Source organism: Bos taurus, chromosome 8 (genome assembly GCF_002263795.3).
Source record: "Bos taurus isolate L1 Dominette 01449 registration number 42190680 breed Hereford chromosome 8, ARS-UCD2.0, whole genome shotgun sequence".
NCBI lineage: Eukaryota > Metazoa > Chordata > Mammalia > Artiodactyla > Bovidae > Bos > Bos taurus.
This window is the reverse complement of record NC_037335.1, coordinates 79,234,872-79,251,327: the sequence shown is the minus strand read 5'-3', so window position 1 is coordinate 79,251,327 and position 16,456 is coordinate 79,234,872. Positions and strand designations below refer to the sequence as shown.

Below are 16,456 nucleotides of genomic sequence, written 5' to 3'. Positions count from 1 at the left end.
GAAAGATGATAACAGTATGAAAATGTGAACATCTTCATTAACAGAGAGCAGAAAATAAAAAACAGCTATTTATACACAGTTAATCAAAACAAGGCCCAGAAATCAAAAACAGGAAGAGAAAAAACTAGCTTTAATATTCATTTTTATATTCTGCACCATCTTTTATATGAAAAATGTTCATGTTCCAGTGTCTAATATTTTAATTTCCCCAGTGAAATTGTACCACATGCATATTCTTCTTAAGGCTCTTGTAACAGCTTTGAAAACTTCAAGTAAAAGCTCCTGAAGAAAAAGTAATATATCATCTCTATAAGAAAAGCACTGATCCTGTTTTCCAAACAGAATTCCATGTTCTATTTTATGTATTTTAGTATGTTTCCTCGACTTACTATCTCCTGAAAATGTCTGCTTTGCTTAAATTAAGCCTTTCATTATGGAGCTTGCCCCTTTCCTAACTAACATACTTCTAAAAAACTCTGGAACCCATCTCTTCCAAGAAACCTTTTCTGATCATCAATCAGAAGTAAACGCTTCCCTCTCTTAGTATCTATGCCACATATATGTCATCTGGTCTAACATTAACTAGGCACTTGAGACAAGGATCACATCAGATTAGACTTGGTATCTCGCAATGCACCTAGTACAAGACATCTGACATATGACAAATGTTCAGTATTTGTTAAATTAATAAAACCACTGGACTTGGATAAAAGGTCATTTTTAAGCAGACAGTAAAAATGAAGGTTAAATTAGAACCTAGAATCACAGGAGAGTTCATTTTAGTTTAATAATAAAATAGCAATGTAGCAACTTACTTTAAACATTCCAGCACACATGTTCTGATATGCCTGGCTCATTGTGATCTCTCGGCTCAATGGGCGAACTATAATTAGAAAGAAAATTATCCAAATTCTTTTCCCTCCTCCTCTTGCATTATTGCAGAAGAAATCTAAATTAATTCTATCTTGTTTACCAAATTAAAATATTAAAAAGTTTGTTCCCACAGGCTAAATTTTACGGCTCAAATCTACAAATAATAAAATAGAGCTAAGGTTAGACAGTAATTGGGTTCCCCAAACTGTAAGATTTCTCAAGTCACAATACAGAGACAATTTCTTATTACAGGAAAGCCATGAGTACAGTCATTTAATGACCCACACTCAATTTGAATCTGAAGGGAACACAAAGCACTATTTTGTAATGACTGTAGTCTATCTGTGCCGGCCCATGAGTGATTAATAGGGTAGTCCCCTGGAAACATTTCTTTCTTCTCATGGTCCTTGGGCAGTGTATGATCATCTTTTTGTTTGACTGTTAATAGCACCACTCCAGATTTCCTTCCTTCCTGAGCTGTCAGCCTTCTGTCAAGAGAGTATCACAAGTCTCCTGCTGTCTTGTTCCTCATCTTATTCCATGTGGTTACTACTTCTTGTCTTTTGACACATGACATAGGAAAGAAGTAAAAGAAAAGCAAGGAAAGACACCAAAAGGATTCTACCACTAATACTGTGACTCAGGTTCTACCCCAGTATCTTCTGAAGAGAAGATGAGTGAGTGAGTGAGTGAGTGAAATTTGCTCAGCTGTGTCTGACTCTGAGACCCCATTGATTGTAGCCTGCCAGGCTCTTCTGTCCATAGAATTCCCGGCCAGAATACTGAAATGGGTGGCCATTCCCTTCTCCAGGAGATCTTTCCAACCCAGGGATTGAACCCAGGTCTTCCGCACTGCAGGCGGATTCTTTACCAGCTGAGCCACCGGGGAAGAGAAGATGGTGAAAATAAAAATATAATGACTAATTCATCCATTATTTGATGAAATTAAAGTACATTCCAGTGTTACTTATTTCTTAAGTTTAAAAATAATTCCCATCACCTTTCTTCTTTTTTTTTGTTTTTTTACTACTACGGCCTTTCTGCTGCTCTTCCATTATCCTTTCCTCTGCCATCTGAGAGCCATCGGCACGACTTAATGTCGACATCAACCAGGCATAAAGAAATTCAGAGAGATACCTTAATGGAAAGAAAATGTTAGTTAATGATACATGTCTAAATGAGAGCCTGGTCAACACATGCACTAGTACTAATAAAGAGATATTTTTTTAAATAATGTTTTAAAAGTTTTTTGTTTTAAAACAAGATTATTCAAATAGATAATTGATAGGTTAGATCTTTAAAAAATGACCATTACAAATAATTAATTTTCCCTATCCTGTTGCCATACAATATGGAAATCTTCTTGTCGCCACACAATATGGAAAATATACTACAATGATATGAGTTTTACAACTTTTCAAAAGATTTCTGGAGGGGATACAAATCAGGGGTATAGGATAACAGATACAAACTACTATACATAAAATAACCAACAAGGATTTACTGTATAGCACAGGGAATTACACTTATTATCATGTAATGACCTATAATTAAATATAATCTGCAAAAGTACTGAATCATTATGCTATACACTTGAAACTAACACAATACTGTAAATCAACTATACTTTAATTAAAAAAGACTTCTTGGTAATTGCATGTATCAGTAAATCAAATCAATGTCCAGCAAATTGTTTTTACTGTATCAATATAGGTCACATTTCACCTAAACCCATTAAGGAATTTCTTATTTTCTTATTAATTACAAAAGGAAACAAATACAGAACAAAAATTACATGCATTAGACAGAATGATTCTAAAACATTAAAAACATGCAAGCATATAATTTACTTGAGTTTATTCAATAAAGAAATGTGAGACAGATTTATCTCACCAGGTACTAAATTCTTGTAAGTTTAAAATGGCAAATAATACTTTCTCTTAGGCCAGAAAAATAGTTCAAATCTAGGATATAAATATATATTCCTTGAATAAAATTAAGGACCACTACTATATTAAATGAAAATCAAAGATTTGTAAGAAATTTCACGATCAAGTTGGTATGACACATTCTGAAAATTTCTCAAACAGTTAGAAGGCAGGTTATACTATTAAAACATGTTAAAAAAGAACATTTTAAAGCAAAGGAAGAGAACTCCCTGGCAGTCTGGTGGTTAGGACTTGGGTGCTTTTACTGCATGGCCCGTGTTCAATCCCTGGTGAGGGAACTAAAATTCCGCAAGTCATATAGCACAGCCAGAAAAAAAAAAGCAAAACAAATGAAAAGATACACCTGGAATGACTTAGGCACTTTATTTTAATGCTAAACTGAGCACTATGCCTCCTGGCACCTAAAGCAAACCAAGAAATCTGAGTAGAAAAAGTATATAGAAAGTACAATTCTATCTGATTAGAAAAAGTATGTTTTATGTGGAGAGAAAAGAATTCCTGGCAATGAATTTAAGAAAAGCACTTATTATAAAATCCTTGTAAAAAATAAAAATGAATTTTTCCCCCATCACACTATAAAATGAGGATTTGTAACCTACCTTAACTCAAAGAGATGATTTCTATAGAGAACTAATGCTCCCTTCTACCTTCTGACTACCTAACCCAAGGACAGATGAGTAAAGGGGAGAGCTGGCATAATTCAGGCCTTTCATTTATCAGATCTATCAACAAGCTTTTTACTAACTGCTTTATCAAAATTAATCTACAATTTTATCTAAAGAGAGTCAAAGAGCTAATATTCTATACCAGTTCTCAACTGTGATCTCAGGACCAGCAGCAGTCTCACCAGCAAAGCAGTTATAAATGCGAATGACTTGGCGGGGGGTGGGGTGGGGTCCCTACCCTAGGCCTACTAAACCAGGAACGCCAGAACACAGCCCAACAAGTTGCTTTCCGAGTGATTATGATGCATGCTAAATTTAAGAATTATTTTTTTTTTAAACTGATTTTTAGGGTCCACATGCTTTAGGGATCACATTCAGAAAGATCAACAATATATATTTTATAAAAATGCTGGAGCCCAATCTGTAATACTAAAATTAAACAAAAGTTAAAACTAACATCAAAGTAGACCAGGATACTTACAAGCAGAAATAAAATTTCTTTTGTTAGCAAGAAATGAATCTGTTCAAATATACAGGTAAATTTTATTCAAGTATTTATCTGAATATAATTCATCTGCCAATTCTTTGTGTCAAAGAGCATATAAAAATTGTATTCTGAGCAATCAAGAGCACAAAAGCTTCCAATCAGCTGCCTCAAACAACAAAACTTGAGCACAATCCTCTACAAAATGCCTTATTTGAACAGGAGTGTCCAATATGAATTAATGGAAAAAAAAAATCCTAAGTAGCTATAACACCTGTTGGTAAGAGCTGTTACCTACATAAATGTTGGAAAATATACAAAATAATATTTTTCTCACGTAACTACATTGATGCTCCAATTCATTTTCATAACCAAGAATTACCTGCTAAGAGCCTTAGCAACCATGACAACAAAACCATCTTAATGGTTATGCTGTTCAGCCGCTAAGTCATGTCTGACTCTGTGTGACCCTATGGACTACAGCACACCAGGCTTCCTTCCCTGTCCTTCACTATCTCCCACAGTTTGCTTAAACACCTGTCCATTGAGTCAGTGATGCTATCTAACCATGTCATCCTCCATCACCTCTTTTTCCTCCTGCTCTCCATCTTTCCCAGCATCAGGGTCTTTCCAATGAGTCAGCTCTTGGCATCAAGTGGCCAAAATACTGAAGCTTCAGTTTCAGTATCAATCCTTCCACTAAATATTCCAGGTTGATTTCCTTTAGGATTGACTGGATTTATCTCCTTGCAGTCCAAGGGATTCTCAAGAGTCTTTCCCAGCATCGTTCACTTGTGATCTGCGTTCTTTATGGATGTCCAACTCTGAGATTCATATGTGACTACTGGAAAAACCATAGCTTTGACTATACGGACTTTGTTGGCAAAGTGATGTCTCTGCTATTTAATATGTTGTCTAGGTTTGTCGTAGCTTTCCTTCCAAGGAGAAAGCATCTTCAAATTTCATGGCTGCAGTCACCATCCTCAGTTGAGTCTGGAGCCCAGGAAAATAAAATCTGTCCCTGTTTTCACGTTTTCCCCTTCTTTAGCCATGAAGTAACAGGACCAGATGCCATGATCTTCGTTTTTTGAATGTTGAGTTTTAAGGCAGCTTTTTCACTCTCCTTTTTCACCTTCATCAAGAGGCTCCTTAGTTCCTCTTCACTTTTTGCCATTAGAGTGGTATCATCTGCAGACACTTCTCCCAGCAATCTTAATTCCAGCTTGTGATTCATCCAGCCTGGCATTTCACTTGATTCACTCTGCATATAAATTATAGCAGGGTGACAGTATACAGTCTTGACATTCTCCTTTTCCAATTTTGAATCAGTCCATTGTTCCTTGTCTGGTTCTAATTGTTGCTTTTTGACTGCATACGGGGTTCTCAGGAGACAGGTAAGGTAGTCTGGTAGTCCCGCCTGTTTAAGAATTTTCCAGTTTGTTGTGATTCACACAATCAAAGGCTTTAGCATAATGAATGAAGCAGAGTAGTTGTTTTTCTGGAATTCCTTTGCTTTTTCCATCACCCAACGAATCTTGGCAATTTGGTCTTTGGTGCTGCTACCTCTTCAAAATCTAGCTTGTACATTCAAAGTTCTCAGTTCAGGTACTGCTGAAGCCTGGCTTGAAGGATTTGAGCATCATCTTGCTAGCATGTGAAATGAGTGCAATTGTATGGTAGTCTGAACGTTCTCTGGCATTGCCCTTCTTTGGGATTGAAAGAACAATTCTTTTCTAGTCCTTTGGCCACTGCTAAGCTTTCCAAATTTGCTAACACTGAATGAGGCACTTGAACAGCAATATCTTTTAGAATTTTAAAAAGATTATCTGGAATTTTATTACCTCCAGCAGCTTTGTTTGTAGTAATGCTTCCTAAGGCCCACGTGATTTCACAGTCCAGGATATCTGGCTCTAGGTGAGTGACCACATTATCATGCTTATCTAGGTCATTAAGATCTTTTTTGGTATAGTTCTTCCATATATTCTTGCCACCTCTTAGTGTCTTCTGCTTCTGTTAAGTTACTTACTGTGTCTGACCTTTACTATGCCCATCTTTGCATGAAACGTCCCCTTGATATCTCCAATTTTCTTGAAAAGATCCCTAATCTTTTCCACTCTATTGTTTTCCTTTATTTCTTTGCATTGGTCACTTAGGAAGGCTTTCTTATCTCTCCTTGCTACTCTCTGGAAATTTGTATTCATCTGGGTATGTCTTTCTCTTTTGCTTTTCACTTCTCTTCTTTCCTCAGCTATTTGTAGTATCCTCAGACAATCACTCTGCCTTCTTACATTTCTTTTTCTTTGGGATGGTTTTGGTCACCACCTACTGTACAATGCTATGAACCACCATCCACAGTTCTTCAGGCACTCTGTTGACCAGATCTAATTCCCTGAATCTATTTGTTACCTCCACTGTATAATCATAAAGCACCAATTCAGGTCATACCTGAATGGTCTAGTGGTTTTCCCTACTTTCTTCAATTTAAGTCTGAATTTTGTAATAAGCAGCTCATGATGATCTTCGCCCCAGTCAGCTACAGGTCTTGTTTTTGTTGACTGTATAGAGCTTTCTAATCTTCAGCTGCTAAGAATATAGTCAATCTGATTTCAGTACTATCTGGTGATGTTCATGTGTATCTCTTGTGTTGTTGGAAGAGGGTGTTTCCTATGAGCAGCGTGTTCTCTTGACAAAACTGTTAGCCTTTGCCCTGCTTCATTTGTACTCCAAAGCCAAAACTGCCTCTTACTCCAGTTATCTCGACTTCCTACTGTTGCATTCCAATGTCCTATATGAAAAGGACATTTATCTATCTATAATGGAATTAGTTCTACAAGGTCTTGTAGGTTTTTATAGAATTGTTCAATTTTAGCTTCTTTGGCATTAGTGGTTGGGGCATAGACTTGGATTACTGTGATGCTGAATGGTTTGCCTTGGAAATGAACTGAAATCATCCTGTCATTTTTGAGACTGCACCCAAGTACTCTATTTTGGACTCTTTTATTGACTGTGAGGGCTACTCCAATTCTTCCAAGGGGTTCTTGCCCATAGTAGTAGATATAATGGTCCTCTGAATTAAACTCATCCATTCCCATCCATTTTAGTTTACTGATCTCTAAGATGTCGATGTTCACTCTTGCCATCTCCTGCATGACCACATCCAATTACTTTAATTCATGGACCTAACATTCCTGGTTCCTATGCAATATTGTTCTTTACAGCACTGGAATTACTTTCTGATGCTGAAACAATGCTCAGTTGTGGATGTGCGGGTGGTGAAAAGTAAAGTTCAATGCTGCTGTTGTTCATTTGGTGAGTTGTGTCCAACTCTTTGAGACGCAGCACACCAGGCTACTCTGTCCTTCACTATCTCACGGAGTTTGCTCAAACTCATGTCCATTGATTTGGTGATGCTATACAACCATCTCATTCTCTGTTGTCCCCTTCTTCTCTTTCCCTCAGTCTTTCCCAGTATCAAAGTTTTCCAGTGAGTCAGCTTTTCTCATCAGGGGGCAAAGCACTGGAGCTTTAGTTTCAGCATCAGTCCTTCCAATGAATATTCAGGGTTGATTTCCTTTAGGATTGACTGGATTTATCTCCCTGCAGTCCAAGGGATTCTCAAGAGTCTTTCCCAACACCACAGTTCGAAAGCATCAATTCTTCAGCTCTTCAGCCTTCTTTATGGTCCAACTCTCATATCTGTACATGACTACTGGAAAAACCATAACTTTGATTCTATACACCTCTGTCAGCAAAGAGATGTCTCTGCTTTTTAATATGCTGTCTAGATTTGTCATAGCTTTTTTTACAAGAAACAAGCATCTTTTAATTTTTTGGCTGCGGTCACCATCCTCAGTGATTTTAGAGCCCAAGAAAGAAAAGTGCCACTGTTTCCATTTTCCCCATCTCTAATCCATCAAGTGATGGGACCAGATCGCAAGATCTTCATTTTTCTAATGTTGAATTTTAAGCCAGGTTTTTCACTCTCCTTTTTCACCCTCATCAAGAGGCTCTTTAGTTCCTCCTCCACTTTCTGTCATTATGGTGGTATCATCTGCATATCTGAGATTATTGATATCTCTCGGCCACCTGGATTCCAGCTTGTAATTTATCCAGTCTGGCATTTCGCTTGATGTACTCTGCAAACAGTTAAATAAACAGGGTGACAATATACAGCCTTGATGTATTCCTTCTCCAATTTGGAACCAGTCTATTGTTCCATGTCCAGTTCTAACTGTTGCTTCTTGACCTGCACACAGGTTTCTCAGGAGGCAGGTATGGTATTCCCATCTCTAACATGGATGCTGTTAATGGTGTGGAAAATAATTATTTTCCTGCCTCCACAGCAGTGACTTCAGGGAATACACAATATTTTAAATTTTAAGTTAAATAATTTAAAATGAATGAAAAGAATAACTATAATTAGATCTAATAATATACTAAACTTAGCTGTGATGGGTAACAATAGGTCATTTCTATTTTAAATTATAACTAAATTACTATATTTTGCTAGACTAAAAAAAGATGCAAGATAGCTGAATTCATTTTAGATCTCAATTTTCTTACTTTATTCTGTGGCAGGTTTTTCATGTCTAAAATATTCTCAAGCATCCTCTTACTAGATATATCTCAGCCCCAAGTGAAAGTAAAGAACTACTCTGCTGAAGATTACCTCTTATAAACTTCTTCAAAGCTACTGAGACAAATCCTCAGGGCGAGTTTGCAACAGTTATACTCCCAATGATAATCTTAGCCATAATTTCTTCTCAGAAGGAAGATCTGGTTCATATTTTGAACTTTAATTTATTTAAGTACATTCCACAGCTAGTACCTAGCGTCACTGATGTCAGGGCAAAATGTATGTTAATTTCTCTCTTTGGAAACAGATAAAAGTTCATTAATCAATTTACTTTTATTAGTAATTTTAAAATAACATTTCAAATGGCATAAAAAATGTATTTGTACACTATTAAGACAAGATTTTTAAGATGATCTGGCTCTAATTTTCAATAGATATTCTTCAATTGTCCCACAAGTAAAATTCAAATACAGTAAATTTAAAAAACCTCTAAAATTACACTCTACAGATACTCTCACAGATCTTATCTATCCCACCCACCATCAATTTTAACTCCAATCATTCTCTTACCAATATATGTAATAATACTCGTGCATGCTGTAGAGCTCCAATTCGAAGCCACTTAGGAGATACTGTATCATAATTCGAAGGTTATGGTAAAGGACCCAGGTACCTAAACAGGCCAAATGCTGCCTGTGGGGCTCCTGTTTCAACAGCATAGTATGAAGGGCTGCATCAACCTTCTCTGCCTATCACAACAAAATGTCATTAATATCAATTTGTTAAGGTAATAAAAGAATTACAAAAAATGTAACAGCTAAAAATAGCACATAAGCAGATAATGTAACTCTCACCATTTAAAGAATTCATACTTTCAAATGCACCTTTGGTTAGACCTACATTCAAACCTTTCATTTCTGAAAGGATAATATTTATCTAAACACTTCCTAGATTAAAAAGACTTTACAGTATAAAAATAACTGGCTTCAGATCTTTAGTTACATTATCAGTGTTGCTATTGCGCACATTTAAATGAAGACTAATATATTTTTATTACAATGTAAACTTACTCTAATTATATCTATAGCTCTACACCTATTTTATAATTCATTGATTATAAAATAATAATTTAAGATGTTTTTGATTTAGATTACTGTTCTATTTCTTTCTGTAAACATTTCTTTGGTGTATGTAACTGTTACATTTCAATGGAAAAGAAAATTCACCATATTAAAAAATTAAGTAGTCAAATTATTGTTCTAAAGAATTTTTTCTGAAAATCTAGTCAAGGTTGCTTATTTCAGAAGGGAGGGCTTCTTTTTGGCTCTTACCTCATCCTGCAAGGTAGCAAATTCCTCAAGAATATGACCGAGTTTATCTCTCTGCCGAGCCCTGTTATGTCCATGGATCTGAATAAGACTACAGAATGGCTGTAATACACAATACGATTGTTAACTGTATTTGTTAACAGTATAATTTGTTAACTGTCAATATGAAATCTGCTGATACTAAAGAAAATTCACATTCCAAATTTTCAAAATCAGGTTTAAGGGAAAAAATGTTGTATATAAGAATAATGCCTATGCGTACTTATTACAAAGGTGTTTCTTTTAAAGGAACTCAATACTAGAAATTATTAATAGCCAGAGGAAAGTGGTTGTTTACAAAACTTGCTCCCCTATGGCAAAAATAATTTCTTCAATCTTTAGATATTTTTCCACATATTCAAGAGCAGTTTCTTTTCTGCTTATTTCAAGCTAAAAGCTACTGTTCAAGCCAGACACTTCTGTGTGCTGCTTTAAATATACCAGAATGCCTAATAATTAGGTAATGGCTAAAACCCAGAAAACCACAGTACAGAACTGCCCACAATGCAGGAAACCTGTATTCAATCCCTGGGTTGAGAAGATCCCTTGGAGGAGGGAATGGCAATCCACTGCAGTATTCTTGCCTGGAGAATTCCATGGACAGACAAGCCTTGTGGGCTACAGTTCATGGGGTCGCAAAGAGTCAGACACGATTGTATGACCAATACTTGTTCACTAAGGTTCTTTATCACTGTTTTTATCTATTCGGTATTCTCATATAAAATACTATAACAGTTTATGAATCAGACAACAGACAGGAATGCTCTGATTTAAGAAATATGCATTTTAAGATTCTCTAAGGATAGTAATGATTTTACATTTGTATACTTCGACAGCTATCATCTCATTTAATCAATAAGTAGCCTATAAGAGGTATCAAAGCAGTATTAATATTTCATTTTTTAAAGATTGGCAAGTTTATAAAAAAGTAAAGGGATCTGCCTGATAATGATAAAATGGTAGTTAATAAAAATAAAATCTGGTCTTTTATTGATTTTCCTTGCATCGTACCATGCTGTCTTATCCCACTTCCTCCTTACACACAAACACACATTTGGTAAATAGAATTGGGCAAAAAAGATCTATAAAAAGCTTATAATTAAGAATTATTTATAATGAATTTGATCAACTATGAAGCTTTAATTTTTTTCAAGTTATTTGAGATTTGAAAAAAGTTCACAATCTCATCTAAAATTAATAATTTTAATTTTACTATAGTCCTGCTCCTGGGTAGTTCAGCTGGTAAAGAATCCCTCTGCAATGCAGGAGACCTTGGTCTGATTCCTGGGTGCGAAGATTCCCTGTAGAAGGGAGAGGCTACCCACTCCAGTATTCTTGGGCTTCGTTGGTAGCTTAGACAGTAAAGCACAGGCCTGCAATGCGGGAGACCTGGGTTCCATCCCTGGATTGGGAAGATCCCCTGGAGGAGGGCATGGCAACCTGCTCCAGTGTTCTTGCCTGGAGAAACCCCATGTACAGAAGAGCCTGATGGGCTACAGCCCATGGGTCCCAAAGAGTTGGGCACATCTGAGCGACTAAGCACAGTACATAATCCTGCTCATTAAAGCAGTATAAACATAAACGCCTGGGGATGTTACCCATATTCGTTATTTATAAGGTCAAAAGTAATAAGAGTTTTTATGTCCTTTTTCAAAAAAAAAAGTAAACTCTTTTTAGATGGGGGTCATAGCTAATTCTGTTTCTGTTGTCCACAAGGGTATGGTGAGAGGGCATCAGAAGGTGCCTTGGTATCTAACAATCTCGCAGGAAGACTACAGGTTATGAAGCTATCCGCTTGAGTTTAAGAAGAGACAACAATTTCCTACTTATTCAGGGAAAATGAATAAGAAATATTAGATGAAAAAACAGCACAAATTAATGCTACTGAAGATTCTGCATGCCACAATTTTTAAGTATCCACCACAATGATCCAAACTGTAGCTCTTACCCGAACACAGTGAGTAACAAAAGAGTCAATACAGTCCTTAGCCTGGTGATTATTATATAGGCAGCACCTGTAAGATAATATAATACTCTTGTTATTGAAATTAAACTTATTTGGCCTACAAAAAGCACTGTAGGTGCTACCAACACATAGGGAAGGTGGAAAAATGAGAAAATGGACACAAATAAATCATGAAGTTGAAGAGTGCTAGCATTAAATTAGGAAGTATTTCACTATTTGTTATCCACATAATAAATGTACAATATTTCCAATTCCTTTAGTTCTGTACTTGGACAATTAAGTGCTGGATCCAATAAGATCAACAAAGAGGGAAAATTCTAAAGCTCTACTTTTTCTAATCCTACTCTAATATTCGTTATTTTCCTACAGGTGGTACCCTTGTGAACTGTACTTACAATAGTAATTATTTAAAAAATACTGTATAGAATCTGATTGTTTTTAAGATATACCTACATTTCCAATCACTGGCTAAAATCATCACCTAGACATCCTGCCAGCACCTTATTGTCTATCCTCACAAACCAGTGTCCTTGTGGTGCTCCTTCTCTTGGTTAAAAGCATCACTCAACTGAGAAAGGCTTTCCTAGTCTTGGAGGATCTGTTACCTGCCTGGCCCTGGAGAAAATACAAGAGCTGAAGAGATGGAAAGTGTTTTTTTCCCCCTTTTCCTGAGGTAGGACAGGAGCCTTTGCTCCTAAGGAGATAGGAAGAAGTAAACACTTTTCTTGGTGCACAGAAAGGAGTTGACAATTTGCTATTCCTAAGTGTTTGCCATAACTGAGTAATCTGACCAGAACCTCAGAATAAAACAGAATCATGATCATGTGATAGAAAATGACAGAGCAGGCAGCAGCCAGAAGAAAGAAAAGGCAGGACACCTGAAACAGGTGGCAGCAAAAGAGAAGTGCTGGAAGATCCAAGGTAAGAAAATTGCTTAAGATGACAAAAATAAAGCACTTTAAAAAAGGGGACTTTCTGGATCTGAAAATTAGGATTTTTCAAGTTAAAAAAGTTAGTATGTGAAAGGATGCTCACAATAGCCTTGAGGATCAAGAGAATAACTTTCTTACAACACAGCAAAAATAGAGAGATGTCATGAGGAATACAGAGGAAAAAAATCTACAAGACAGAGTATGCAAAAGAGCTCTTTTAAAAGAAAGAACAAGAAACAGATGACTACCTTGTAATAAACTCTGCTATACACACAGTTGATTCTCAGTATTTGTGTTAATTATGTTCTATGAACTTGTTGTGGATGCTGAAATAGAGAATACTGAAACACTGCTGTTAGGATAAAATACAGGATTAGGTTCCTCCAGCCTCTGGTCCCAAGGTTTTAATCAAGTGATCAATGTTTAACATTGGTTTATGTGTGTTTCTTTTTAAAGACACTATATAGAAAGTACACTGCTGACTGATTAGCAAAGAACTTACGCCTGAGCAAATCTTATTTAACACACAATCTTTCTGTAAGGCACACCATAGCCTTCTTGTGCCAGGAACACTAAACAGCATATCACTGCAACTCAGAGGCCATGAAACTACAAAATCACCAACAAAAAGCATAAAAACAGGGGCAAATAGAGTTTACATTGTAACGCACAAGAAGGTGGACAGTTGTCTTGTTTGACTTCAGTGTTGCGTGACTTGAATACTTTGCTACTTTGGACATGTCCATGGAGATGGCAAGAGCAGAGTGAGTAATGATGTAAAGGTTAACAAATATATTCTAGCAAGTAGGCATATTAATAAATATAGAATCTGCAAATAATGAGGATCATACTGTATAATTAAATCTAAATGGACAATGGTAAGCGTGACAATGTGGAATCTACGTGTTAAAGATTAAATAGAGAAGACAAAACGCAAATTAAGATGTAGACACTTACTTCACATATATTTTATTGTCAAAAATTAAAAAGTCTGATAATGCCTAGACTATGGGGTACCTGGAATTCTTATACACTGTTGGCTGGCATACACAATTCATTGAATTATTTTTGAAAGCAATTTCACAAAACTAGTAAAGCTGAATATGCATTTGCCTATGATAATCAATTAATTTTATTTTTTATGTGCAAAAGGAGTCATAATTCAAAGATGTTTACTACAGCACTGATTTCAATGGTGATAAATTAGAAATAAGGTAAATTTTCAACTGCAGAGAATCAACAAAATAAACTTCAGTGCAAAGTATGGATTTTAACAAATAAAATTTGTTGGATAAACTTGGTCAATTTCAACATTCTAATGTTGAAGGAAAAAGTCATGTTGCAAAAGGATATATATATATATCTATATCTATACAGACATACACACTGTGACAAAGTTCATGTGAAGTTTAAAACCATAAACTAAGCTGATGTTATTTATGGACACATATATTTGGGTAAAGTGTACAAGTATTCATAAAAGTGAGACACATAAACTGTAATGTAGTGGTCACCTCTAGGACCAGAGTAAAGAAAGCATGGGGTGGGGGAGGGGAATTTGAAATTATAGTCATCAGTTCTCAATGTAGAATAGGTTTCCCTGGTGAGATGCTTTTGAGGGGAACACAAGGTTAAAACTACTTTCATAATAATATTAACATGTTATTTGCCAAAAGCACTCATTCTCTCATAAGTGTACAATGGCTTTTCCGGAGGCTACATGGCAAGCAGTACTACAACAGACTGAAAACAGAAGCAGGTTAAAATAATTCAGTTAATATTCTACTAAGACAGACCTGAAAGATACTTGCAAAAATGTAAAACAATTCCACTTTTTTCATTAATTTTAATTAAAAAGTTATTTCCCATAAAATATTTGTCTATATGTGATTTATAAATGTTATGGATGTTTATTAACATGTAATGAGTTTACTGTTTTTCAAAAAGAATAAACATTTTTAAAGTATTGTTTTAGTTTCTAAAATAATAGGTATCAATAAATAGGATCCATATAAAAGCTATTTGTGTCCTTAAACTCTTTTAAGAATGTAAAGACAAAAAACAGTTGAGAACTGCTACCTTACCCGTATCTCTAGTAAATGAATCCATTAAAATTAGCTTGCTCCTTGATGCCTAAAGCTCAGCCTTACTCCTGAGACCTTGCAGTTATTGTTTACTATCAGGAAGCTTCATCCTCTGATTTTGTGTAGCTCATTCTCAGTATATTCACATATATCACCACTTCCAAGAGGCTTTTCACAACCATCCCATTTATGAGAACCATCTCATTTTTTATCTTTCTATACAGTACTTATGACCTGACATTATATATTTGCTCACAATTTAGTCTTTCCCATTAGAAGGTAAGCTCCTTGTCACCAGCTGTGTCCTTTTCTCTAGAACGCAGAAAGGTGTCTGACAACATTAGATACCAAATAAGGGAATTAATAAAATTTACTACTTCATATACTGTGTTTGTATGAGTGTAATTATGTATCAGTAATTCATACATTGGGTGTAATATATGAGTAATTCATACATTGAGTAATACATTGAGTGTTTATGAAATACTTAATTTTACCAATGACCTTATCAGTAATGGAATTTATAAAAACAAAATTAATAAAAACTTTGCTTAAAATGGATGGTGGTACAGGTGTCTGTCAATTCATATTCTGAATGTATGATACATTTAATCACAGAAATTTAAAAATAATTTTTAATGATCTCTATATGCAGAGCACACCATATTACATATTGAAAATTCTAAAGATCCTACAAAAAAAAACAAAACCTGTTAGAACTAACACAAGAATTCCGTAAAGTTGCAGGATACAAACTCAATATACAAAACTGTCACACTGAACTATCAGAAAGAGAAACTAAGAAAATGATTCCATTTACAGTAGCATCAAATAGAGTAAAATATCTAGGAATAAATTCAACCAAGGAGGTGAAAGACTTGCACACTGAAAGCTATAAGATATTGATAAAAGACACTGAAGAAGATACAAATAAATGGAAAGATATTCTAGGCACATGAACTGGAAGAATTAATAGTTAAAATAGCCAAACTACTTAAAGTGATCTACAGATTCAACGTAATTCTTATCAAAATTCAAGCAGCATTTTACACATTTTGATGTTACAAAAGATTAAGGAAAAAATTTTCAATGTCTATCACAAAGGATTAACCTTTCATAATACACAAGGATTTGTTACAAACTTTCTGAAAAAGTAAACCATTTAATAAAAGTCCATGGGTAAAGGATAAAAGAAAGACAATTCACAGAAAAACCATTCCAAATGTCCAATGAACATCATATTAAGTGCTCAAATTAAACTGACAATGAGATATCACTTCTCATTGACACACACTGGAAAAAATTAAAGAATGATAACACCTACTACTGCTGGTCAAGATAAAGGAAAATTGTACTCTCTTATATTCCCAGTAGAAATATAAATTGTTAAATCTTTCAGAATACAATCTAATACATATATCAAAATTAAAATTATACATGTCCCCCCCCCAGTAATCTCACTCTATAAAACACATGCCTATTATGAAACATTTGGCAGCCATTAAAAAGAACTAACTATGTACTTTGAGATATAAAGTTATGATTACTTTTGAGTAGAAA

At 35.2% G+C, this 16,456-nt stretch overlaps 1 protein-coding gene across 7 annotated transcripts in view; it reads right to left on the bottom strand.

The window, feature by feature from the left end:
- The window catches only part of NAA35 (N-alpha-acetyltransferase 35, NatC auxiliary subunit), an 88,077-nt gene that overhangs the window by 4,483 nt on the left and 67,138 nt on the right, over positions 1-16,456 (bottom strand). For all 7 annotated transcript variants that reach the window (XM_005210379.5, XM_005210380.5, XM_059888975.1 and 4 more), the window contains 5 exons: positions 11,863-11,929; positions 9,879-9,977; positions 9,118-9,296; positions 1,874-2,010; positions 816-883 (listed from right to left, as the gene is read on the bottom strand). In XM_005210379.5, coding sequence (XP_005210436.2) covers positions 816-883; positions 1,874-2,010; positions 9,118-9,296; positions 9,879-9,977; positions 11,863-11,929 — 550 coding nt within the window. The remainder of the gene's footprint in view (positions 1-815; positions 884-1,873; positions 2,011-9,117; positions 9,297-9,878; positions 9,978-11,862; positions 11,930-16,456) is intronic.